Below are 27,005 nucleotides of genomic sequence, written 5' to 3' on the forward strand. Positions count from 1 at the left end.
AGAACAGCTTAACAATGGCCCCCTGCACTCAGCTGAGCGGCTGCTTGGCTGAAGAGCTCTCAAGGTTCTCAGCAGCAACATGTGCTAAGTGGAGAGGAAGCCAGGGGACACATCCCAACATGGAGCAACTGTGTCTGATCATGCATGGCTTTGCTTCAGGCCAGGTTCCATTCTTAGCCTTTCTGGCAAGACTTGCTCTCTTCCCTCTCGACAGAGAAGGCCTAATTCATTTCCTTCAGCAAGCGAAGGCTGAACAGGCCTTGCCTTACTTCAGGACCTCTAGCATCTAACAACTCATCAGAGTCAGGCCATTGGAAACAAAGTGCCACAGCAACTCCCTGGAGCTCAAGGCTGTCAGAGATTGTCTCTCCAGTTCCTTCCTCAGCCAAATCCTGATCACATTGGACAACAGAACCACGGTGGCCAACCTGAATCCTCAAGACAGGACAAGAATGTTCCATTCCAGGGAGAATCCAATGTCCTCTTCCCCCGGGGTCCTTCAAAGCCCTGCATGTACCCAGCTCTCTGAATCTTCCAATGGACTGGCTGTGCCAGAAACGACTTTGTCAGAGGAGTGGTCCTTGCAACAGCAGGCCTTCAACCAAGTACTCGCCTGCCCCCTAGCCTCCTTCAATCAGCCTCTTCATGTCCAGCTGTAAAACTCCCAGGTTCCCAGATTCTGCACCACACGCCTGGACCCTAATGTCTTGGCCCTGGGTAAGTTTTCTGTGTCATGGGTGCAGGGAGCCAGTTGATACCTTCCCTCCTTTCCTTGATACAGTGGGTTCTGACAAGGGTTAGTGCCTTTTGATTCTCGTAACCAGAGTCTGGCTGAGGCAGGCTTGATTTATGAACCTCATCTGTGTGTACTGAGGACTCAGCTTCCACATACAAGGACTTTCTCCAGCAGGGGCCCATCCTTCTGACCCCATCCCTCTTGAAATCTGGACCCCACGAACACTTCATCTTCTGTAAGCTGAGTGTCTGACCCAGAAATTTTTTTCCCTATGAAATGATAATAAACATGGTCTATTTGATCTGGAAGACACTGAGTAAAATATAATGTGGAAACTCCCAACACCAATTACACATTTTATTGACTATAACAGCACTTTAATGACACTTATGCTTATGGATACTACTCCCTCAGGCCCTCCTGAAAATATAATACTGGAGGAAGTTCATAATCATGTTCTGAATCACATTTAGTCATGCCCATCTCCAGTGAATAGAAAAACAGGCACAGCACAAAAACATGCCGTTACCAGTTAATACATTTCACAGATCTTTCAGCAAGTGGCTATAATGGTTCAATGACTATTCAACATGTTTCTGAAAAGCCTGGATCATCTCTATTGAATTCATAACTCCCACAAAAGCTCCAAAGCAACAGACTATTAAGTTTAGTTAAATATTAGGATTCTCATTTAATTATGGCCCACACAACTAGCTTTATCAGCAGAAAGAGGTCTGCCACACAGGGGAGTTCAGTAAAGCCATTTTATTTGTTCATATAATTGCATCCAGAGAAAGGCAGGAATAGAGTGAAGGAAATAAGAAAAGATTGGCACATCTCCTAAAGGACTTTCTTTTCTGCTTTAGGACTACAGGGAACCCTCATCTGTGAAGTACAAATGGTCAGTGTTTAATTAAATGTAAGCACTCTATAATATTTGGCGTGACTCATTGTTATCAGATTATTGCAGAATACTGAGACAAACTCCCTTTATAGAGTAATGGCCTTAAATTAAATGAGTAAATTCAACTGTCATAATTGTCTCCTCTCTTTAGAAGCAACAAAATGCTAGAAAATGAGGAGCCAGGGGAAATGCTAATCAAATGTAGAAATCATGCATTCTAGCAAACAGGATGAGTTTTGTGCACACCTCTATCTAATTACCTGTGCAATAAATACTATACATCTATAACTCTCAATATACATCGACATTCTCAGTATATTTTATGCCACTTCTGTCAAGTATTTTATTTACTTTTTCCGTTCCATGACAGTTCTCATGCTATACACATAATAGTCATTTATGACACTGTTTTCAATATCATGAGAGCACTAGAAGGTATATGCTGTTATATGCAGTCAGTCACATCTAAAGCCATGGGAAAATCAAACTATCTACATAAAAGGAAAAAGAAAATGGAGAGAAAAAAACAGCCAAAAAAGGCTCATGAATGTCCAAAAATTAAATCACCTCCATGCTAAAGTTCAAAATCAGGGCCAAATCTTGACTGTTTTAGTCATGCTCTTAGTCTCATTGACATTGACAGAAACATAAAATAAGCAGATTTAAAGCAGGCCATTTTCTCAGTTACTTAAAAGGTAAAATGAAGAAGCTTATTCCAGAAGATCCCCCTCTCCTAGGAGTGGTTCACCCCTTACCTCTTCTGTAAGAAACAAAATGAAAAACTGGCCTAGGTTTAACAGTGACCAAACAATACTGTATGAGTTGCATAAAAACTATACGCTAGGCATGAGGGTGAGATCAGGAATACTATTACTCATTAATGATGAGCTCACATAGCCTTCTTGTAATTGCAGTTCCCAGAGTTATGAAGCAATCCCTGACTTGTGGAAATGTTTCTGACAGCCTAATGCTGTAGCTTCCTAGGACTGGGTAGCCTGAGGAAACACAGAGATTGCCTGGGCTGAAGTTTGGCTTTTTCTATGGTCCTGCTGCTCCTCCCAGTTGCTTCAGATTTACACCAGTGTAACTCCACTGACTGTAGTGGGACAGCTCCTGACTTAAACTGGTGCAAAGGAGGAGTCAGGCCAAAGCCTCCATCAGGGACAAAATAGGTGGATGTCTCATTATAGCTGTAGAGAGCACAGAGAGGCTGAGATGCTGGTAGATACTTATACAGTGTGTTAAGGTTAAAGAAACAGCATGTTTGTAATATGTTCTCAATATTATTTAGCTGACATGTAAAGAGGTATTTTCTGAGCCTGTTTGATTGTTTTAGCATCTAGTATCTATCAGAAAGTACCAGTTGGTATTTGTGCGTTGCAAAAGCTACATCTTCACCAGGGCCCAGCTCCACACATTGGGAATTCCTTCTGTACTTGGATCTGCTTCTGTCCTGCCTCCATGGCACTGTTTCCTTCTGCTCTGCCCTGGATCCCAGAAAGGGAGTTCCACAAGCCTGGGGATAATTACACCGTTCTCCCACACCCACCGCTGAAACCAGCAATATATGTGCAGAAAAATAAATGAAGGCCTAGGCCGGAATAAGTTTTCTACACAGCTCAGTCCATGGTGACAACCCTTCTTTAAAGGTAGTTTCAGGGTAGCCACATTGGGGAACACCCGTTAGGGGTGACTCCCAGAAAGGGTCCTTTGAAGGTTTCAGGGTGTCCAACAGAGCTAGAGGGGGTGGGTGGTGCTGTGCTTCCGGTGGAGATCAGCACAGATCTTGGGGGATCTGCGAGATAAGGCAGAACCCTTCTGTCCATTCCATCTGGGACAAACCCTCCCTATCAGACACAATGATCTGGGGAAACCTCATGGAGTTTCTTTTCCCCACCCCAGATGCTTCTTGCAGGAAGGGGTGATCTGCTCTTGGTTAGCTCCTGCTGCTCCGTGTCCGTACTATTCCTCCAGGAATGCGTCAGAGAGAAGTGCACCACCTAGCTCTTACTGAGTGCTTTTCATCCAGAATTTCAATACGTTTTACAAAGGAGGTCAGTATCGCTAGCCCCACCTTCCATATGGGGAAACTGAGGCATAGGGCAGTGAAGGGTCTTGCCCCAGGTCAGCCAGAAGGCCAGTGGCAGAGCTTGGAATAGAACCCAGGTGTTCTGAAACCCAGCCCAGTGCTCTGTTTTTGCCAAGGCTCTCAGAGATGGGATGCTGCTGATTTCTGTGCTGTCTGTATTAAGAATTTCATCATAAAGAAAACCTTTCATTTTAAACAGTTAATTGGAGATGGGGAAGGGGAATAAATTACGGTTAAATGTACATCACAGGTGGATTTGGCCCATTGAGAGAGAACTGGTCCAGCCCCCCTGTGCCTCATTAACAGCTCTCAATGGGGCCTGACAGAGGGCTTTACAAAGAGCCAGGAGACCAGGAAACAGGAAGAGGAAACTGTAGCAGAGAGTGAGAAAGGCTCCTGCAGGGAAAATTGTGAGACAAGGGGAGCTGCTCCAGCTAGGAAGGGCTGGGAGTGGCCTGCTTAAGCAGGGAAGTTCCTGAGACACCAGGCAAGTTTCCAGGCAGGAAGACCTGGGCTCAGGTTCTTTGCGGGGGGGAAGGGTGGGGCCATGAGATGGCAGGGAGTTTTGAGACAGTCCCTCAGAAAGGAGGCGCTGTGCCCAGTTTAAGGTGAGGGGTGGGAAAGAGAAGACTTTTTGTGTTGTTTTTAGCTTTTTTGCCAATAAAACCAGGCTGAAAGGAAGGGTATTATTGAACACGGAGAAGTCTGAGTTATTTGAGGAACCAAGAGGGGAAACTGAGGCAGGCCACATGGCGGCACTCAGAAGGCATCGGACTCTGTTACAGTGTACAATATATCTTCCTTGGCAATCTCCCAAATGAAGCACACTATTCTACTCAGTGCTTATAGCTTAACAACAAAAGTTACAATATATATAAAATAGGACATTTTCCACTTTGATTCACCCTCTTATATTTCCGTTAAACCATATGACAAGCAAACCTTGATTTTATTTGTGCTTTTCCCCCAAACACCCATATGAATCTAAACTACATGCCTTCTCCAGCCATAACTTTACCCAGTCACAGTTGCATTCTTACAGGAAAAAGAAAAGGAGTACTTGTGGCACCTTAGAGACTAACCAATTTATTTGACCATAGTTTATGCTCAAATAGATTGGTTAGTCTCTAAGGTGCCACAAGTACTCCTTTTCTTTTTGCGAATACAGACTAACACGGCTGTTACTCTGAAACCTGTTCTTACCGGAAGAGATTTTAAATCATTCAGCTACACATCTGTGGCTGTGCCCTGCCAGCTCTGCTTATGTACAAGACTCTTCTGGTGGGGTGTGGAGAGAAGTAGTTGAACGGCACATTGTCAGCAAAGCACATTGAGAGAGCAGGAAGAATGAAATCACACATACACACACACAACGTTGAAACAACAGGTGGAAGCCTTGTGTTTTTCTTTACACATCATGATACTACATCGGGCCTGATCCTGTTTTCAATGGGAGATTTACCTGAGCAAGGAGTACAGGATCAGGTCCATAAAGACAATGTTAGGGTGTGTCTACACTTTGAGCTGGAGGCGTAATTCCCAGCTCAAGGAGACATACCCACACTAGCTCTGATCAAGCTAGCGCACTAAAAACAGAGTGTAGCCACAGCAGAGGGAATGGTGGGAGGGGTTAGCCACCTCAAGTACGCTAGCTCCTCCCACTGCTTGCGTCACCCTGGCTACACTAGCTTGAGCAGAGTGAGCGCAGGTTTGTCTCCTTGAGCTGGCAATCACCCCCCAGCTCAAAGTGTAGACACACCCTAAGATTGCTCAAGTCTAGGCTTGTTATTTGATAAAACCCTTGGCTTCACAGTTTCTTCCACGCTATTCTCTATGCTTGGAACCACCGCCCAGAGTTGGGAATAGAATCCAGAACTCCATAGTCCAAGTCTGGTGATTGAATCAATAGATAACTGCCCCCCACCACACACACACTTGGTAGGTACCTATGGTAATGGCTTTTATCACTCCATCAACTGGTTGTTAAACATGTCTTTTCCACAATGACGTAGTACGAGATTAATGAAAGAATAACAAGGAGATATATTTGGATTGTGCAACTCTCTGCAATTGTAATGATGACTGGGATTTCCAATTTGCTTTTGATCAGCAAACATATAAGTAAAATTTCTAGAAATATTTCTCTGAAGGTAACTGCAGAAATTAAACTGCAATGGTCTGAGTGACGGCCTAGCATGCAGGAGACCTGGGTACAGTTCCTTGCTCCACCGCAAACTTCCTGTGTGACCTGGGCAAGTCACTTAGCCTCTCTGTGCCTCAGTCCCCATCTGTAAAATGGGGATAATGGCAGTGCCCTATCACACAGGGTTGTTGTGAGGATAAATACATTAATGATTGTGAGGTGCTCAGACACTACAGTAATGGAGGCCAAGTAAGTACGTAGCTACAATGTTATCCACCTACATGCCACTAGAATAAATAACTCAGGAGCAAATTCTCAAAGGCACAAATGGAAGTTAGGTCTCAACTCCCATTGGCTTTCAGTAGGAGTTGAGCCCCAAACTGCCTTTTGTGCCCTTGAAAATCATTCCCCTTAGTAATTCTTACAACTGTTCATTACTACTTGAATGCTGACAGCGAGCAGAATAACACAATCCAATAGCCATTGGATACGGAGCTACAAAACCTGGTTAGTTTGCTCATGTGTTCAGCCCATAATTTTAAGTCTGGAGTAAGAACTGCCAGTGAAGCTCAGGTGTGGTTGCACTTAGTTTACTATGGCGGTGTGACCCCTGGAGACGACAGTTCCAGGAGGCGATGCTCCATCTGGCTGGGAGCTACATCTGCTCAGCTTTGGGCCACACTCCACAGTAAAGATAAGCACTGTCGGATGCAACTTGTGGTCTCTGCTGGCTACACTTCCCCAACAGTCTGTTATTAACGCTTATTATTAGTACTACAGTCATGCCTAGGGCTCCTCTCAGCAACCAGGGCTCCCCGTCCTAGAGGCTGTACAAACCCTTACTGAAAGACAGCCCTTTTCAGCCTAGGCTCCAAAAACATGCAACAGGTAGATAAAACACACAGCAGGGGAGGGGAGGACGAGGTAACATTAAAACATGAACATTGCGCATCTAGCACAATGAGCTTTACTCAAGGCACACAACCTGCCTTGCAATCTGCTCAGTATAATATACATTAGTTTCAACCCTTCAGCTCCAGCTAAGATGTCTGTGTGGCCCACATATAGACAAAGTCTGGGTACTCCCTGTTGAAAGTAATGGAGAATGGCTGTATTTTATTACATTGCCTGACTGCTTTTCTTTGAGGACATACAAAATACAGCCCAGTACTTACTTTGTTTATCCGTCGTGTTGTGAACAGTCACAATTGGAACTCTTGGACCTAGAAAAGAAGGGGAAAGAAAGACATTTGGTTAAAATACACATACACATACATATGTGTACATGTAAACCTGTTTTTGAATCCCTTGAAGTTGGAGGCTCCTGAGAATTACGTGTCATGGAAGAGTAATCTAAAAAGCAAATCACCCAGGTATGCACAGCAGTCTATGAATAAATGACAGCACTGTAGACTCCAAGACATGCGAGGTTTCAAGGCCCTTTCCCAATGGGACAATAAATGCATCTTTCTCTAATTTGTAAATATTTTAATTAGCACAAACACAATTAAATCATTTGCTTTTTAATTTATTCTAATGACACACAAACATCACTGCACAGAACGTTTACATTTTATGTGCCCTGGCTAATAGTTGCTGTTACATAGATGCTGTATGTTTTTTAAAATCAAACACCAGGTACGTTCCAATAATACAAAAGGTTCAGCCTAGAACTGCAGTGCATAGCTGTGTGCAATATGATATCAGCCAGTTTGTAAAGAGGAGGAGTATTATTTAATATTTATATTGAGTTAGCACCAAAAGGCCACAACCAGTGTCCTTAAGTGCTATACAAATTGTGGTAAGTGCTGTACCAACACCTGCCAACTGCAGGGAGTGATTTTCTCAGAGAAGTTGGCCATAATTCTGCAGGAGAACTGGCAGTGAAGTCTAAATCCTGCCCTTTGTTGCTGGAGGAGTCATGTGGGAAGGTATGTTGAGGAGCGGTAGGGATAGTGGCAGAAAGGTGGGAACCGCCATACCAGTTCATACCAGCAGTTCAACAAGCCCAATATCCTGTCACTAGCAGTGTTGATAAGGAAGAAACCCCATAATGGATAAACTAGCTTATGTTGCTTGTCTTCTCCCATTATTGCACCCAGGCAATAGGAAGAGGGAACAATAACACGGGGTGGATCACAGCAGCAAGGGGATACTGGCCATACTCCCAGCCACCCTGTGTGCACACTATGGTTGGCAGTAGAATACATGCTAGCTTTATGGAAAGACAGTAAGATGCTCCTGGCAGCACTTTCCATCCTGAACCTTTCTGTGGCACTGGCTACAGTGCCAGGTTCGTGGTCAGTTCTGCTCCCTTCCCTGCAGCTGGTGCAGGCTCAACTCTTAGTGGCATGGTTTTGCTAGAAGCACATACAGTGTATATTTCCAATTCAAATCATGCATGCTATGTGGCTGTGCAAGCTGCTGAGGTTGCAATGTTTAAATCTGGCTGTGTAGGGAAACCCAGCAGAAGGCTTGTCAGAAACCTTATCCCACCACTGTCTTTAAGGTGGCATTGGAAGGGGCTCATTTTGGCATTTCCCCTTGTGCTGATCATTTCAAATGTCAAGTGATCTGCAGGGCGCAGCACGCTCTGAGTTGCATGGCCAGTAAGCACATGGAAAGTGAGCTGGAGATATGCTTTAACAATTGTACAGCTAAGGGCTCGATCCGTTAAAAGTGCTGAAAACTCTGGCACCCACCCAGCAATGAACTTAGGCATGGGATTAATTTTAAGCACATGAGCAGTCCCACTGAAATTAACTGACCTTCAATTTGGAAGGTTCTTGGCACTTTGCAGGATCAATCCCTGAAGTACACATTCAAGATTAAAAATAAAAACAACAAATCCATACAGCAGCACCATTGTTTCTTTGTTTTCCCTGCATTGGAGTGTTCCAAGGGCAGTTGTGGCCAGAGGAGGTCCTGGTAGAATGGCTCTACTGGAACTCAGCTGCCAGGAAATATACTGGGGTAGGTTGCCCAGGACCCAGAGCTGCTATGGAGACACAGGGGTCTTGTCTCCTGCAGATCACTCAGAATCCCTTTGTGCTTGGGATAGAAGTGTAGTGTGTTCTATACCAGGGGCAAACCCTGCCCACTGCTAATGACATGAGGGATATGTTACAGAGATGCCCAGCTTCTTAGTCCCCTACTGTGGGTGCTACCAGGAGAGAATGGCGGGTTCCAGCTGACAGGCCAAGATTTTCAAAAGCGACTAAATTATTTTGGGTGGCCAACTTAACCACCTCAGAGGGGCCTGATTTTCGGATGGTGCTCAGCATTCGCCCTTGGAGAACCTTTCCCTTTTAAGGTGTCTCAACTTCAGCACCCCAAAACTTGAAGCACCCACAATCATTTGTCACTTTTTTCTAAACAAAAAATGATCAGGGACAGAAAACCGAACATTTTTAGTTTTTCACTGCAAAATCGGAAAATTTCTATGGTCAGGTCTATGCTAGAAAAGATTTACCAGTATAACTGTAGTGGTACAGCCATGCCAGCAAACCCTCCTCATGTAGATGCAGCATATCCTAGCAGAAAAGAGCTTTTGTCAGTATAGTTTATACTGGTTTGGTAATCGATATAAGCTATACACGAAAAAAGCACTTTTATGCCAGCACTACTGCGTCTACACAAGAGCTATATCTATGTCCTTTTAAAAAAACCCCTGCATCCTAACCAACATTATTCTGCCAGCAAAAGTGTACACCTAGCCTATAAAAAATTTTGAAAAACCAAACAAAACTATTTTTTACTTTTCGTTCTGAAATTTTCATGCAAAATACTTATCGTTTTCTGATTAGCGCTAGTGCTTTACATGCAATATAAAAATACATGGGCTATGATGTGCCTTTTGACACAGAAAATACTAGATTTAATGTTGTTGAGGACTACAGCACTGTATGTATTGCAGAAAGGGACAAAGTAACACAAAAGTGTGGTATTTTTTTCTTCATAGAGAACACAAGGAATCAATCGAATTAAGTGGATCAGATCCTGATGTCAATTACACTGGTGTAAATCAAACACCAACTGTGTTAAACGCAATGCTGTTACTCCAGATTTACACCAGTGTAAATGAGATCAGGTTCTGATATAGAGAAAACATACTGTTGCCAAATTTATATGTTTCTTCATTTCAGACAGGTTTGCCATTTGTGCAGCACAGATATGAATGAAGGCACAGTAGGTTTAATCATTCTACAGTTTGACTGATATGGTTGGTCTGATTTTCAGTCCCTGTTAACAGCGAACTTTCTTCATTAACAAAGTGATTCCTTCATTCTTTGTTTGCTAAATGGTTTCAGAATGAAACGGAATCATCACAGAGCATGGAAAGAGGCTAGTAATTTTGTTTTGTTGGTAGCAAGCTGAATAGAAAGTCGATTTCAAACACAGTGCTAAATATTATTGGAGAGGGCGGTGCAGCTTTTCAGTTACTGATATACAATGACATACTAAACATATTGACGTATAAAGCTTCTCCTCCCCCCCATCACCGAACCACCGCTTTTAGAGTGAAACTAAGTTAAAGTACTGTTCAAATAGGGCCTGATCAAATTTCCATTGAGGACAATGGGAGTCTTTCAATTCACTTCAGTGGAAGCTGGATCGGTCTCTTACTAATAAAAATATCCCTTATACAAAGAAGAGAATGCAAGTGAGAAACATGATGTATATTCTGATTTCTCTTTCTGTACCTCTTTGTGCTAGCATTGGCAACACAGTGAGAAGTCAAAAGATAAATAGTAACAATCCAGTTATGTAGATTAGCAACAATATATATATTATGTATAATTTTATTTGGGTGGTCTCTCTCTCTCTGTTGCCCTCCACCCAAACAAATTTTATAAAGCTAAGCAAAGCTCCCACCCAGGTTCTCATTCCATGGTAATATCAAATAAAGGCATTTGAAAAAAATATATCCACAATCCAAAAGAATTAGAGTTCTCAATTGTGGTTTGTTTGTTTTTTGCAAGTGGAAAAAAATGGTAATGGCCAACATAGTATATTAAATAGAGTCACCCAGTTAATCTGAAAGTTTATTCCTGACCATTTAGTTAAGTATTCCTCATAATTCCATCTGTTAGATATGGCCAGGGTATAAGTTTTCAAGAAAAAAAAACCCTATAATTTCAGGCACGAAGTAAATAATCTTGTTCACTGTTGACTTTTAAACTAAGTTGAACAAACCAGTTTCGAAATTAGCCTAGTTAAAAATGTGGAAAATTGTTAAATGTAACTGTTTTTTACCACACACAATGCGCTAAGTGGCTAATGTCTACCATTGTGGAGTTGAATTCTGGAAATTATATAGTGTATGTTCATTAGCCGCCTTCCCATACTTTAATTTTAAACCTATAATGATGTGACAGTTACAATACACACACCATCTGGCAAATGCCATCCTCTGTCATTTACAGATCTAATAGTGAAATCTAATTTGTTCGATGAAATATTCAGAGATGACAGAAACAGAGCGAGGGCACAGTTTGCACGGTACTGTCTCTCTCTCTGGAGCCCTTTCAAATGGAAGTTTGATTGGGACTCCTGAGTCCTGACATATTCCACTTATTTATTAATTTTTTTAAATAAGTACTGATGTATGGGCGTGTTCCCCCTTCTCCCTGCTATATACCAGGGCCTGGTTCTGCTTTCAGTTAGGCCCTGAATAAACAAAGCACTTAAGTACTGTATATGCCTAAATCCCAATAAGATTTAAGCATATGCTTAAATTAAGCACTTGTTTAAGTACTTTGCCAAATACAGATGGCCTTAGGCATGTGCTTAAAGTTAAGCATGTACTTTAGTGCTTCACTGCATGGGAGTTTAGCACCTGTGACAGTCTGATTCTGAGAGGTACTGAGGCCTTTAGTACCCACCCATTGTCTTCAGAGTGAGTTGAAGGCACTCAGCACTTCACAGGATCGAGTCCAGAATCAAAAGTAGCAAATTCATATAAATCAATGGAATTCCATCAGGGTAAAAGCGGTGCAAAGAAGATCAGAATTAGGCCAAAATAATCCAAGACTATATCAAACTTATTGTGGGCCAGAATGGAGCCTCCCACTCATTGCATGGCCCATGAAAAGCCAAACACCTTCACAGGCCGTAGGGAAGTGCAGGGACTGGGGTGCCCAGTGACTGAAAGGGGGTGGGAAAGAAGCATAGTCATGGAACGATACAGCAATTATCAATCTGCAGAGTGTGCTTTCCCACCAGTATCAAAAGGAAGCCAATATAACATGGGTTTGTTGTATAAACAGACTGTTTCTCCTCTCACTGGCTCCAGTTTTACATCAATGTAACCCCACTGACTCCAGAGTCACTGACGTCTCCATTCCTGATTTACATTTGGCATAGGTGAGAGGGGAATCAAGCCCGAAGATTTTCACTAGGGAACATGCACATGAAATGTAATATGCTGGGTGTTCCTAAATGGTACTGTAGTTAATGATCCTATATCAATCCATAACTACAGAAACAGGATTTCAATTAATAAAACTAATAATTTGGCTTTCTCACCTAGCCTTTCATGCAAACACAATCACAGTCCTTATCCATGCTGGAAGTAACATTAAGCCACGTCACCATAATGACAAGGGCAAATTAATCAGAGAGCAGTTTTAAACCAAACAAAAGGAAGTAATTCTTTACAGAATGCGGAATCAACCTGAGGAACTCATTGTCAGGAGATGTTTTGAAGGTGAAAAGTATAACCAGGTTAAAAAAAGACTTGGATATGTTCATGAAGGATAGGTCCATCAATGGCCATTAGCTAGGATGGTCAAGGACCGCAACCCCATGCTCCAGAAATCTCTAAACTTCTGAATGCCAGAAGCTGGGACTGGATGACGGGATGGATCACTCAAAATTGGCCAGTTCTGTTCATTCCCATCTGGGCCACTGTCAGACAGGATACTGGGCTAAAAGGACCATTGGTCTGATCCAGTATAGATGTTCTTATGTTATAAATTTAGAGTACTGTATGTACTGTACTGGCAATATTCTGAAAATAAGTATGAACAGAATAACTGAGTAATTTGACAAGAAAAAGCTAGTGACCATGGCACATTTTTAAAGCAGCTTTTATCGTTATTCTCAATGGGAAATTCAGCTTTAAACCTGACACCAAGAGACAATCGTAGGTGTTTAGGTGGAAAAGAATAGATTGCTAAATTAAAAACCAAAAACTCACATTCTGTCACACAACACCTCCACGAGCAAAACGTTTGTCATGCGTTCATACAGAAACCTTGTGAGAGAGTTTTGAAAATGTTTCTGATTCTTCCATGCTCTGAGCAGCATGACAAAAATTTGACAATTCAAAATTAAAATTAAAACAGCAACCACAAAAAGATATAAAATTGCAAAAGAAAAATAATCAAGAATATATATATACATATTTTTTAAAGTAAGAGATGCTGCTTGTCCTATTCTTTTCATCTGTATTCTCTCAGAGGCTTCACCGTGGCAGATAATTTCAGACCAGAAGCTTTAAATTCACAGTGTGTAAACAATGAAAATTCAAATAGTCTCTCCCAGCACCACCAGCATATCTCTTAAGCACTGATGAATGATTTAAAAGAGCAGCTGCAAACAATGTGAACCGAGAGGGTCTGGCACTGCAGAAGTGAGATAATTGGCATCAGCCATCTCCGCGTACAGATTCCAGATCTCTTTATTTGCTAATTCATGAATTATTTATACATAATGCATAAAGTTCATACATCAGGTGATATTATCATACTAATAAATAAAGGCATGGGGAGTCTTCTGAGCCACTGCTTATAATTAAAATCTTTGTCCGGTCAACAGTATTGCCTAGTCAGTGCCACAGACAAATTTTCCTGATGTTTTGTTGTGCAACCTAGTTATCACAAACATCAAACAGAGATTTATACTGCTATTCACCCTCTCTCAAGACATTTCATTTTTTAATCTTTACTTTCTTATCTGTGTCTAGTCTGGAAAAATAATCATCACTCCTGTCTTGTTTTAATGTAACATACAGTGAGGTGTTCATTCAACACTGACGGGGCTGCAGGCTTCTGTACTACTGTATGGAGATACTGTGCTTACGTGCTTGAAGTACAGACACACCTACTTGTCCAGATAAAGAAGAGTCTGGAGGGCAACTGAGTGAGGAAAATTTAAACAAGTATTGATCCTGTAAGCACTCAGGAACCTGAGTTACGTTACATCTATGAATATCCCCATTGAGCTCATTGAGAAATTACTGACGTGAATAAGCATTTGTGGGATCAGTGCAGTTTGAAAAAAATGAAGGTTTTCTGGAAAATAAACCAGTTTCACAGATAATCGGAGAGATTTTGTGAGGAGCCAGTTTTGCTGCAGAAAAATGGCTGGGCGGGTGCTTGTGATGGTATCAGTGCCCTCAGGAGCAACTTGGATGGCTCTTTCTCCTCTCCAGTCACACACTGATCTGAGATCTCTCACCTATCAAGTGATCTGTGGCTATGGTTTTAATATTTGTAGGTAGCTGTAAGGAGGAATCTGAATAATCTGCGACCCTTAGGGAAAGTCATTGGCATTTTCACACACTCCCAGTGATCAGGTCAGATGGAAAAGGGCCCCTAAACCAGGGGCACATGCATCTGAAGGGGGCATGCAGCTCAGCCACATCTGGCGTGGAGCAGAGGGCACAGAGCTACACCTCCACCATTACTGAGGCCTCAGATATGTATATAATAGAATCATAGAATCATAGAATATCAGGGTTGGAAGGGACCCCAGAAGGTCATCTAGTCCAACCCCCTGCTCAAAGCAGGACCAATTCCCAGTTAAATCGTCCCAGCCAGGGCTTTGTCAAGCCTGACCTTAAAAACCTCTAAGGAAGGAGATTCTACCACCTCCCTAGGTAACGCATTCCAGTGTTTCACCACCCTCTTAGTGAAAAAGTTTTTCCTAATATCCAATCTAAACCTCCCCCACTGCAACTTGAGACCATTACTCCTCGTTCTGTCACCTGCTACCACTGAGAACAGTCTAGAGCCATCCTCTTTGGAACCCCCTTTCAGGTAGTTGAAAGCAGCTATCAAATCCCCCCTCATTCTTCTCTTCTGCAGGCTAAACAATCCCAGCTCCCTCAGCCTCTCCTCATAACTCATGTGTTCCAGTCCCCTAATCATTTTTGTTGCCCTTCGCTGGACTCTCTCCAATTTATCCACATCCTTCTTGAAGTGTGGGGCCCAAAACTGGACACAGTACTCCAGATGAGGCCTCACCAATGTCGAATAGAGGGGAACGATCAAGTCCCTCGATCTGCTCGCTATGCCCCTACTTATACATCCCAAAATGCCATTGGCCTTCTTGGCAACAAGGGCACACTGCTGACTCATATCCAGCTTCTCGTCCACTGTCACCCCTAGGTCCTTTTCCACAGAACTGCTGCCTAGCCATTCGGTCCCTAGTCTGTAGCTGTGCATTGGGTTCTTCCGTCCTAAGTGCAGGACCCTGCACTTATCCTTATTGAACCTCATCAGATTTCTTTTGGCCCAATCCTCCAATTTGTCTAGGTCTTTCTGTATCCTATCCCTCCCCTCCAGCGTATCTACCACTCCTCCCAGTTTAGTATCATCCGCAAATTTGCTGAGAGTGCAATCCACACCATCCTCCAGATCATTTATGAAGATATTGAACAAAACCGGCCCCAGGACCGACCCTTGGGGTACTCCACTTGATACCGGCTGCCAACTAGATATGGAGCCATTGATCACTACCCGTTGAGCCCGACAATCTAGCCAGCTTTCTACCCACCTTGTAGTGCATTCATCCAGCCCATACTTCCTTAACTTGCTGACAAGAATACTGTGGGAGACCGTGTCAAAAGCTTTGCTAAAGTCAAGAAACAATACATCCACTGCTTTCCCTTCATCCACAGAACCAGTAATCTCATCATAAAAGGCGATTAGATTAGTCAGGCATGACCTTCCCTTGGTGAATCCATGCTGGCTGTTCCTGATCACTTTCCTCTCATGCAAGTGCTTCAGGATTGATTCTTTGAGGACCTGCTCCATGATTTTTCCAGGGACTGAAGTGAGGCTGACTGGCCTGTAGTTCCCAGGATCCTCCTTCTTCCCTTTTTTAAAGATTGGCACTACATTAGCCTTTTCCCAGTCATCCGGGACTTCCCCGGTTCGCCACGAGTTTTCAAAGATAATGGCCAATGGCTCTGCAATCACAGCCGCCAATTCCTTCAGCACTCTCGGATGCAACTCGTCCGGCCCCATGGACTTGTGCACGTCCAGCTTTTCTAAATAGTCCCTAACCACCTCTATCTCCACAGAGGGCTGGCCATCTCTTCCCCATTTTGTGATGCCCAGCATAGCAGTCTGGGAGCTGACCTTGTTAGTGAAAACAGAGGCAAAAAAAGCATTGAGTACATTAGCTTTTTCCACATCCTCTGTCACTAGTTTGCCTCCCTCATTCAGTAAGGGGCCCACACATTCCTTGGCTTTCTTCTTGTTGCCAACATACCTGAAGAAACCCTTCTTGTTACTCTTGACATCTCTGGCTAGCTGCAGCTCCAGGTGCGATTTGGCCCTCCTGATAACATTCCTACATGCATAGAGAGGGGGAGTGAGCTGTGTCATTCACAGCTGGATCCTAAAAACCCTTCTCCCCACATCCCCTGAAATAAAATAAAACATTTGGATCCAGTATTGTTCCAACCCAGGGTTGGGAGCTGGGCCTGAGCTGTGAAGTTCAGACTGTGATCCAAACTTTCCCCAAGTTCAGAATCAGACATGTTCTGTGTTGGGTCCTTTATCAAGTTAGGCTTATGCAAGGAGTCTTAAGCCAAGCTTTCCCCAAGCTCAGGAGTCAGTTTGGAGCACAGGTTACTATTTGGGTGTATTTCTCAAATATACTGGAGTTTGTTATAGCATTCAATATGCTAATATTAAGAGAAACACCATTTGCAGTAGAACATTTCTCACAGGCCCATATATTTGTGATGTGTGCCTGTGTATATAATATACAACCAAGTTCATGCAGGAGAAAAGGGTGTTTCCTCATGATCATATCCTTCAGGAGATACTCTCTTTTCAAAGCACGTATGTAACTCATTAGCACTAATGAAACAAATGCAGGTGCAAAGGAGAGAGATGTACTCCTAAATGTACAGTTGCATGTGCACTTGCCTCTATTTAGCTCGCCAGATTCTTGCAATTAACTAGCATAGCTGATTTAAGGAACCATCTTAAGTTATTCTCTTCCATAAGAAAATTTCTCCTACAACAAAATAATAGCTTCCTAGCTCGATATCCAATGCTGGATATCACCCTTACTTGAAAAGGTATAAACCTTTCTTTTCAGGTTTATATCTTAATCTATTTTTCCTCAGATGGATTCCCAGGATTTAATATGTCCTTGACTGCATTAAAAAGATGCTAAACGTGTATCTCGCAACCAGAAACAAAAGCCAACAATAAACCTAATAGGTGGTCCAGGTAAATGAAGCAGTTTTCCTTAGAGCAAGCTTTAGTAACATCTGTACTGTACACTCAAGAATAATGAGTTCATCCAAGGTCGCTCATATAGCTGAAAATAATTTTCAGAGTGCAAGATGCCACTGCCTGATTTGTGAAGATTCATTATTTGAAGCATCATGGGGATCCTGTTGTCATGGTCATTTATGTCCCTGGAGTGGAGTTTAAATATATAAAAATAGTACAGAGCAACCAAGCAATGAAGATTCCTGGCTATAAACAAACAATGTTTGGGTGGTTTGGGGTGGCTCATATTTACAAAGCAAAACTAAAGAACAAAACAGGATCAAACTACGTAAAACGAGTAACTGCACCAGTTTCAGAATGGAGTGATTTTCAGAATCTGGGAGTGATGGGATTTTCATTTCTCATCCCATAAATGCTCTGGTTTTATAACACTGGAAACTATATGGAGCTCTTTGTGTTCATTCTTTTTTTTTTTTTTATTAAACACTCCTGTGCATCATTTCCTATTCACATTTTATCCCTGTCAGAGAACAATTAAGGGTAATTTACGCAAAATTAATGATGCATAACACTACAATGAAATATTTTATAACAGATAAATGAAAGGTTGATCAAAGGAAGCGGAAATGTAATTTGAACATCCACAAAAGTGACAATTTTAATTAATCTCAGACTACTTTAATAACTATGTTGTAAACGACTGACAGAACAGATGTTCTCTTTTAAAAACCAAACAAGCTAATACTATCCTATTTTTTTTCCTGCAGGAAAAGCTCCTAGGAGGGTTTCTGCTTGTGTGAAAGAGACTTTAACATCAGCCTTATATTTTGAAGCAATGCTACACTGAAAGAGGAGGGCACACTGCTTATTTCCTTCACCCAGAGGAGTTTTGACACAGAGCCATACACAAAGGAGCTTGGAGACATGAAGCCATCCTTAACAGTTAAGGATACAGGTCCATTGGAACTAGGGACAAGTGAATGCAAATATGAATCATGCAGTAATTATAATATAAATGGGACCCAGAGATTAAGTCTGTGCAAGCTTTCAAACATCAGAAACTAATTTAAGCTTCACAAGCCTCAGGAAAAGTTCCAAAAGGTCACCATTTGCCTTGAAGCACTAATTACAGCCTCCTGCTACTGGGTATACAAAAAAAAAAAAAAAAAAAAAAAGAATCTTCATAATTGTCCTTGTGTAGGAAACCATTCTGGCCACAACAGATAACAGTCACTCAGTGACCTAATACACTAGCAGCAACCAACGCGTCCTTCCAGCCAAGAATCCTACTGCTGCACTTCTTTAGTATTTTACAGGATGGGAAACAAGCATCCCTGTTATTTTGTCATGCACAAAGTTCTGCAGATCATCATCTCAATGTGAGATGCAGTGACATTTTATTTTCACTTTTACACACCTGTCTCAGATTCTTTGGCCTGCTAAGTCTGCTTTGCTGCTATGGCCTAAGAGTGGAATAATGGTGCCTACTTTAAAACCCTCTCCCAGCCCCCAGAAGAAACGGGACATGGCTGGGGCTACCCTTGTGCCCAGGTAAATGACTGGTGCCACTAACCCGAGGATGACAGAATACAAAGGTACAGTATACAGAATACAATATACCATCTTCCCTCCTTTACGGCTCTCTAGACTTGTGCCAAGGGTAGTTCTGACCTATATTTAACTTCAACTTAGTTGTGGTATGCTTCATTACTATATGCACTGTGTGCACTAGAAAACAAGGGAATACTAGGCAAACAGATGATAATCATATACATGGTTGTGAATAAGATGTTTGATGGCTTTAATTCCTGCTGTGGTTCATAGTGACTGAAAGTCATGATCATCTGATAAGAACATAAAAACGGCCATACTGGGTTCATAGAATCATAGAATATCAGGGTTGGAAGAGACCTCAGGTGGTCATCTAGTCCAACCCCCTGCTCAAAGCAGGACCGATCCCCAATTAAATCATCCCAGCCAGGGCTTTGTCAAGCCTGACCTTAAAAACTTCTAAGGAAGGAGATTCCACCACCTCCCTAGGTAATGCATTCCAGTGTTTCACGACCCTTCTAGTGAAAAAGTTTTTCCTAATATCCAACCTAAACCTCCCCCACTGCAACTTGAGACCATTACTCCTCGTTCTGTCATCTGCTACCACTGAGAACAGTCTAGATCCATCCTCTTTGGAACCCCCTTTCAGGTATCATAGAATCATAGAATATCAGGGTTGGAAGGGACCTCAGGAGGTCATCTAGTCCAACCCCCTGCTCAAAGCAGGACCAATCCCCAATTAAATCATCCCAGCCAGGGCTTTGTCAAGCCTGACCTTAAAAACTTCTAAGGAAGGAGATTCTACCACCTCCCTAGGTAACGCATTTCAGTGTTTCACCACCCTCCTAGTGAAAAAGTTTTTCCTAATATCCAACCTAAACCTCCCCACTGCAACTTAAGACCATTACTCCTTGTCCTGTCCTCTTCTACCACTGAGAATAGTCTAGAATCATCCTCTCTGGAACCACCTCTCAGGTAGTTGAAAGCAGCTATCAAATCCCCCCTCATTCTTCTCTTCTGCAGGCTAAACAATCCCAGCTCCCTCAGCCTCTCCTCATAAGTCATGTGTTCCAGACCCCTAATCATTTTTGTTGCCCTTCGCTGGACTCTCTCCAAGTTATCCACATCCTTCTTGAAGTGTGGGGCCCAAAACTGGACACAGTACTCCAGATGAGGCCTCACCAATGTCGAATAGAGGGGGACGATCACGTCCCTCAATCTGCTAGCTATGCCCCTACTTATACATCCCAAAATGCCATTGGCCTTCTTGGCAACAAGGGCACACTGCTGACTCATATCCAGCTTCTCGTTCATTGTCACCCCTAGGTCCTTTTCCGCAGAACTGCTGCCTAGCCATTCGGTCCCTAGTCTGTAGCTGTGCATTGGGTTCTTCCGTCCTAAGTGCAGGACCCTGCACTTATCCTTATTGAACCTCATCAGATTTCTTTTGGCCCAATCCTCCAATTTGTCTAGGTCCCTCTGTATCCTATTCCTGCCCTCCAGCGTATCTACCACTCCTTCCAGTTTAGTATCATCTGCAAATTTGCTGAGAGTGCAATCCACACCATCCTCCAGATCATTTATGAAGCTATTGAACAAAACCGGCCCCAGGACCGACCCCTGGGGCACTCCACTTGACACCGGCTGCCAACTAGACATGGAGCCATTGATCACTACCCGTTGAGCCCGACAATCTAGCCAACTTTCTACCCACCTTATAGTGCAGTTGAAACCACCTTATAGGTAGTTGAAAGCAGCTATCAAATCCCCCCTCACTCTTCTTTTCTTCAGACAAAACAAGCCCAGTTCCCTCAGCCTCTCCTCGTAAGTCATGTGCCCCAGCCCCCTAATCCCTATGCTGGACTCTCTCCAATTTGTCCACATTCTTTCTGTAGCGGAGGGCTCAAAACTGGACACAATACTCCAGATGTGACCTCACCAGTGCCAAATAGAGGGGAACGATCACGTCCCTTGATCTGTTGGCAATGCTCCTACTAATGCAGCTCAATATGCCGCTAGTCTTCTTGGAAACAAGGGCACACTGTTGACTCATATCCAGTTTCTCATCCACTCTAATCCCCAGGTCCTTTTCTGCAGAACTGCTGCCGAGCCATTGGGTCCCTAGTCTGTAGCAGTGCATGGGATTCTTCCGTCCTAAGTGCACTTGTCCTTGTTGAACCTCATCAGATTTCTTTTGGCCCAATCCTCTAATTTGTCTAGGTCCCTCTGTATCCTATCCCTACCCTCCAGCGTATCTACCTCTCCTCCCAGTTTAGTGTCCTCTGCAAACTTGCTGAGGGTGCAATCCACACCATCCTCCAGATCATTTATGGGTTAAATCAACGGTCCATCTAGCCGAGTATCCTGTCTTCCAACAGTGGCCAATGCCAGGTGCTTCAGAAGGAATAAACAGAACAGGCAATCATACAGTGATCCATCCCCTATTGTCCACTCCTAGCTTCTCGCAGTCAGAGGCTAGGGACACCCAGAGCATGGGGTTGTGTCCCTGACCATCTTGCCTAATAGCCATTTATGGACCCATCCTCCATGAACTTATCTAATTCTTTTTTGAACCCCACTATAGTTTTGGCCTTCACAACATCCCCTAACAAGGGGTTCCACAGGTTGATTGTGCGTTGTATGAAGAAATACTTCCTTTTGTTTGTTTCACCCTATTCATTTCATTGGATGAACCCTGCTTCTTGTGTTATGTGAAGGAGTAAATAACACTTACTTATTCACTTTCTCCACACCATTCATGATTTTAGGGACCCCTATCATTTCCTCCCCTTAGCTCTCTCTTTTCCAAGGTGAAAAGTCCCAGCCTTCTTAATCTCTCCTCATATGGAAACTTAATCATTTGTGTTGCCCTTCTCTGTACCTTTTCCAATTCTAATATAACTTTTCTGAGATGGGGTGACCAGAACTGCATGCACTATTCAAGGTGTGGGCATACAATGGATTTATATAGTGGCTGTTTGATTACTATAATAACAATACCTAGCTCTTATATAGCATTTTTCATCATTGGAACTCAAAGTGATTTACAAAGGAGGTCAGTATCATCATCCCAGTGTCATAGAAAAGGAAACTGAGGCACAGACAGGCAAAGTGACTTGCCCCAGGTCACTCAGCAGGCTAGTGGCAGAAGCCAGAATAGAACCCTAGGTATCCTGACTCCCAGTTCAGTTGGTTAGTGGTTTCCACAGAAATGCCACCACACCGCACATCACCTCCCCTTACAGTTAGCATTGACTGCTGGCAATCTCAGCAGAGGGGCTGTGTGATAAATGAAGGTTGGGGGGTAAGAACACAAGAATGGCCCTACTGGGTCAGACCAAGGGGCCATCTAGCCCAGTATCCTGTCTTCCAACAGTGGCCAGTGCCAGGTGCCCCAGAGGGAATGAACACAACAGGTAATCATCAAGTGATCTATCCCCTGTCACTCATTCCCAGCTTCTGGCAAACAGAGGTTAGGGACACCATTCCTGCCCATCCTGGCTAATAGCCATTGATGGACCTACCCTCCATGAATTTATCTAGTTCTTTTTTGAACCCAGTTTATGCTCTTCGCCTCCTCTGGCAAGGAGTTCCACAGGTTGACTGTGCGTTGTGCGAAGAAATATTTCCTTTTATTTGTTTTAAACCTGCTGCCTATTAATTTCATTTGATGACCCCCTAGTTCTTGTGTTACGAGAAGTAGTAAACACTTCCTTATCTACTTTCTTTATACCAGTCATGATTTTATAGACCTCAATCATATCTCCCCTTAGCCGTCTCTTTTCCAAACTGAAAAGTCCCAGTCTTATTAATCTCTCCCCATACGGAAGCCATTCCATACCCCTAGTAATTTTTGTTGCCATTTTCTGAACCTTTTCTAATTCCAATATATCTTTTTTGAGATGGGGTGACCACTTCTGCACACAGTAGTCAAGATGTGGGTGTACCATGGATTTATATAGAGGCAACATGATGTTTTCTGTCCTATTATCTATCCCTTTTTTAATTATTCCCAGCATTCTGTTTGCTTTTTTGACTGCCGCTGCACATTGAGTGGATGTTTTCAGAGAACTATCCACAATGTCTCCAAGATCTCTTTCCTGAGTGGTAACAGCTAATTTATACCCCATCATTTTATATGTATAGTTGGTCTTATGCTTTCCAATGTGCATTACTTTGCATTTATCAACATTGAATTTCATCTGCCATTTTGTTGCCCAGTCACCCAGTTTTGAGAGATCCTTTTGTAGCACTTCGCAGTCTGCCTGGGTCTTAACTATCTTTAGTAATTTTGTATCATCTGCAAATTTTGCCACCTCACTGTTTACCCCTTTTTCCAGATCATTTATGAATATGTTGAATAGGACTGGTCCCAGAACAGACCCCTGGGGGAAACCACTATTTACCGCTCTCCATTCTGAAAACTGACCATTTATACCTACCCTTTGTTTCCTATCTTTTAACCAGTTACCAATCCGTGAGAGCCCCTTCCCTCTTATCCCGTGGCAGCTTACTTTGCGCAAGAGCCTTTGGTGAGGGACCTTGTCAAAGGCTTTCTGAAAATCTAAGTACACTATATCTACTGGATCCCTTGGTCCACATGCTTGTTGACCCCCTCCAAGAATTCTAGTAGATTGGTGAGGCATGATTTCCCTTTACTAAAACCATGTTGACTCTTCCTCAACAAATTATGTTCATCTATATGTCTGACAATATTGTTCTTTATTATTGTTTTAACCAGTTTGCCCAGCACTAAAGTCAGGCTTACAGGCCTGTAATTGCCGGGATCACCTCTGGAGGCCTTTTTAAAAATTGGCGTCACATTAGCTATCCTCCAGCTAATGGTATAGAGGCTGATTTAAATGATAGGTTACAGACTATAGTTAGTAGTTCTGCAATTTCACATTTGAGTTCCTTTAGAACTTTTAGGTGAATACCATCTGGTCCTGGTGACTTATTGCTGTTTAATTTACCAATTTGTTCCAAAACCTGCTCTAATGATACCTCAATCTGGGACAGTTCCTCAGATCTGTCACCTAAAAAGAATGGCTCAGGTTTGGGAATCTCCCTCACATCCTCAGCTGTGGAGACCAATGCAAATAATTCATTTAGTGTCTCTGCAATGGCCTTATTGTCCTTGAGTGCTCAATTTAGCACCTCAATCAGCCAGTGGCCCCACTGGTTGTTTAGCAGGCTTCCTGCTTCTGATGCACTTAAAATTTTTTTTGCTATTATTTTTTGAGTCTTTGGCTAACTGTTCCTCAAATTCTTTTTTGGCCTTCCAAATTGTATTTTTACACTTCATTTGCAGTGTTTATGCTCCTTTCTATTTTACTTACTAGGATTTAACTTCCACTTTTTAAAGGATGCCTTTTTGCCTCTCACTGCTTCTTTTACTTTGTTGTTTAGCCACGGTGGCTCTTTTTTGGTTCTCTTACTATGTTTTTTAATTTGGGGTATACATTTAAGTTGAGCCTCTATTATGGTGTCTTTTAAAAGGTTCCACGCAGCTTGCAGAGATTTCACTTTTGGCGCTGTAGCCTTTAATTTCTGTTTAACTAACCTCCTCATTTTTGTGTAGTTCCCCTTTCTGAAATAAAATGTGACAGTGTTGGGCCGTTATGGTGTTTTTCCTACCATGGGGATACTAAATTTAATTATATTATGGTCACTATTACCAAGTGGTCCAGCTATATTCACCTCTTGGACCAGATCCTGTGCTTCACTTAGGACTAAATCAAGAATTGCCTCTCCTCTAGCGGTTCCAGGACCAGCTGCTCCAAGAAGCAGTCATTTAAGGTGTCCAGAAACTTTATCTCTGTCTCCTGTCCTGAGGTGACATGTACCCAGTCAATATGGGGATAATGGAAATCCCCCATTATTATTATTGAGTTTTTTATTTTAATAGCCTCTCTAATCTCCCTGAGCATTTCACAGTCACTACCACCATCCTGGTCAGGTGGTCGGATATATATCCCTACTGCTATATTCTTATTATTAGAGCATGGAATTTCTAACCATAGAGATAGGGCCCCACACTACAAGAAGGATGTGGATAAATTGGAAAGAGTCCAGCGAAGGGCAACAAAAATGATTAGGAGTCTGGAACACATGACTTATGAGGAGAGGCTGAGGGAACTGGGATTGTTTAGCCTGCAGAAGAGAAGAATGAGGGGGGATTTGATAGCTGCTTTCAACTACCTGAGAGGTGGTTCCAGAGAGGATGGTTCTAGACTATTCTCAGTGGTAGAAGAGGACAGGACAAGGAGTAATGGTCTCAAGTTGCAGTGGGGGAGGTTTAGGTTGGATATTAGGAAAAACTTTTTCACTAGGAGGGTGGTGAAACACTGGAATGCGTTACCTAGGGAGGTGGTAGAATCTCCTTCCTTAGAAGTTTTTAAGGTCAGGCTTGACAAAGCCCTGGCTGGGATGATTTAATTGGGGATTGGTCCTGCTTTGAGCAGGGGGTTGGACTAGATGACCTCCTGAGGTCCCTTCCAACCCTGATATTCTATGATTCTATGATTCTATGGTACAGTTTGATTTATTCACAATTTTTACTTCATTTGATTCTGTGTTTTCTTTCACATATAATGCCACTCCCCTACCAGCCCAACCTGTTCTGTCCTTCCGATATATTTTGTACCCTGGTATTATTGTATCTCATTGATTATCCTCATTCCACCAAGTTTCTGTGATGCATATTATATCAATTTCCTCATTTAATACGAGGCACTCTAGTTCACCCATTTTATTATTCAGACTTCTATCATTGGTATATAAGCACTTTAAAAACTTGTCTCCTTTTAGCTGTCTGCCATTACAAGGGTAGCTCCCTTTTATGGACACCCAACCAGCCAGTTAGCTATAAAGTCCCTCTTGGTGGCTATTCTCTGCTTGTTTTACCTGTAAAGGGTTAAAAAAGTCTGCAGGTAAAGGAAGGGAGTGGGCACCTGACCAAAAGAGCCAATGGGAAGGCTAGAACTTTTTAAAATTGTGAATAAATCTTTCCCTTGGTGTGCTGTTGTTGTTCTCCGGGAAAGAGGGGAACAGGGAGCAGTTATGCTGTGAGATGCTGAAGGCCAGATATGAAAATCAGAACTACTTATTTAACAACCCAGATATGTAAGTAGATCAAGAATGTTTAGAAAGATGCGATTAGATTTATTTCTGTTTTTTTCTTATTGGCTTGTGGACTCCTTTGTGCTAACCCCAGATGCTTTTGTTGCTTGTAACCTTTAAGCTGAACCCCCAGAAAACGATTTTGAGTGTTTAATTTTTGGAATTGCTCTTTTAAAAATCAAGCAATAGCCTGAGTTTTCAGATGTATTTTCTTTCTTTTTTGTTTTGAATAAACTTTACCTTTTTTAAGAACAGGATTTGGATTTTTGTGTCTTAAGAGGTTTGTTCACATGTTTTTTAGTTAGCTGGTGGCAACAGCTGATTTCTTTGTTTTCCTTTCTCAGCTCTTTCCCGAAATGGGGTTGAAAGGGCTTGAGGGTACCCCACAGGAAGGAATTCCCAAGTGCACCTTCCTGGGTTCCAAGGGGTTTTGCATTTGGGTGGTGGCAGCATCTACCCATCCAAGGTCAGAGAGAAGCTGTAACCTTGGGAGTTTAGTACAAGCCTGGAGTGGCCAGTATTAATGTTTAGAATCCTTGTAGGCCCCCACTTTCTGCACTCAAAGTGCCAGAGTGGGAAATCAGCCTTGACAGGCTGCATGGACTGAATAGGCCTGGAGATTAAGCTACCGTCTTGATACTACCATCATGGAGGCCAATTGGCAGAGGAAACATGGAAAAGCTCCAGCACTGTCGCTTCCTGCTCAAGCCATAACCTACAGCTCAATAAAGGACTTCAGTTTCCAAAACCCTTTATTCCATAGTTTTCATCAGCACTGCCTTTATTTATTTATTTTTAAAGACAAATTGATTGCAGGTTAAAATCCTACCCCATGTCTTGTCTACAACACAATTATTAATACAGTGTCTTGACAGACACTAGGAATCATAAAATAAGATGCCGACCTGCACTGCTCTTTAACTTTAATGGGGATAGAAGAGACAAGTGCACTGGCCTGGGGCTCAGAAGACCTGGGC

At 42.6% G+C, this 27,005-nt stretch overlaps 1 protein-coding gene across 9 annotated transcripts in view; it reads right to left on the bottom strand.

The window, feature by feature from the left end:
• DPP6 (dipeptidyl peptidase like 6) overlaps positions 1–27,005 on the bottom strand; it is a 790,271-nt gene that overhangs the window by 20,236 nt on the left and 743,030 nt on the right. For all 9 annotated transcript variants that reach the window (XM_048837577.2, XM_075125995.1, XM_048837580.2 and 6 more), the window contains one exon: positions 7,048–7,095. In XM_048837577.2, the coding sequence (XP_048693534.2) occupies positions 7,048–7,095 (48 nt within the window). The remainder of the gene's footprint in view (positions 1–7,047; positions 7,096–27,005) is intronic.

This window comes from Caretta caretta, chromosome 2 (assembly GCF_965140235.1).
Source record: "Caretta caretta isolate rCarCar2 chromosome 2, rCarCar1.hap1, whole genome shotgun sequence".
Classification (NCBI taxonomy): Eukaryota; Metazoa; Chordata; order Testudines; family Cheloniidae; genus Caretta; species Caretta caretta.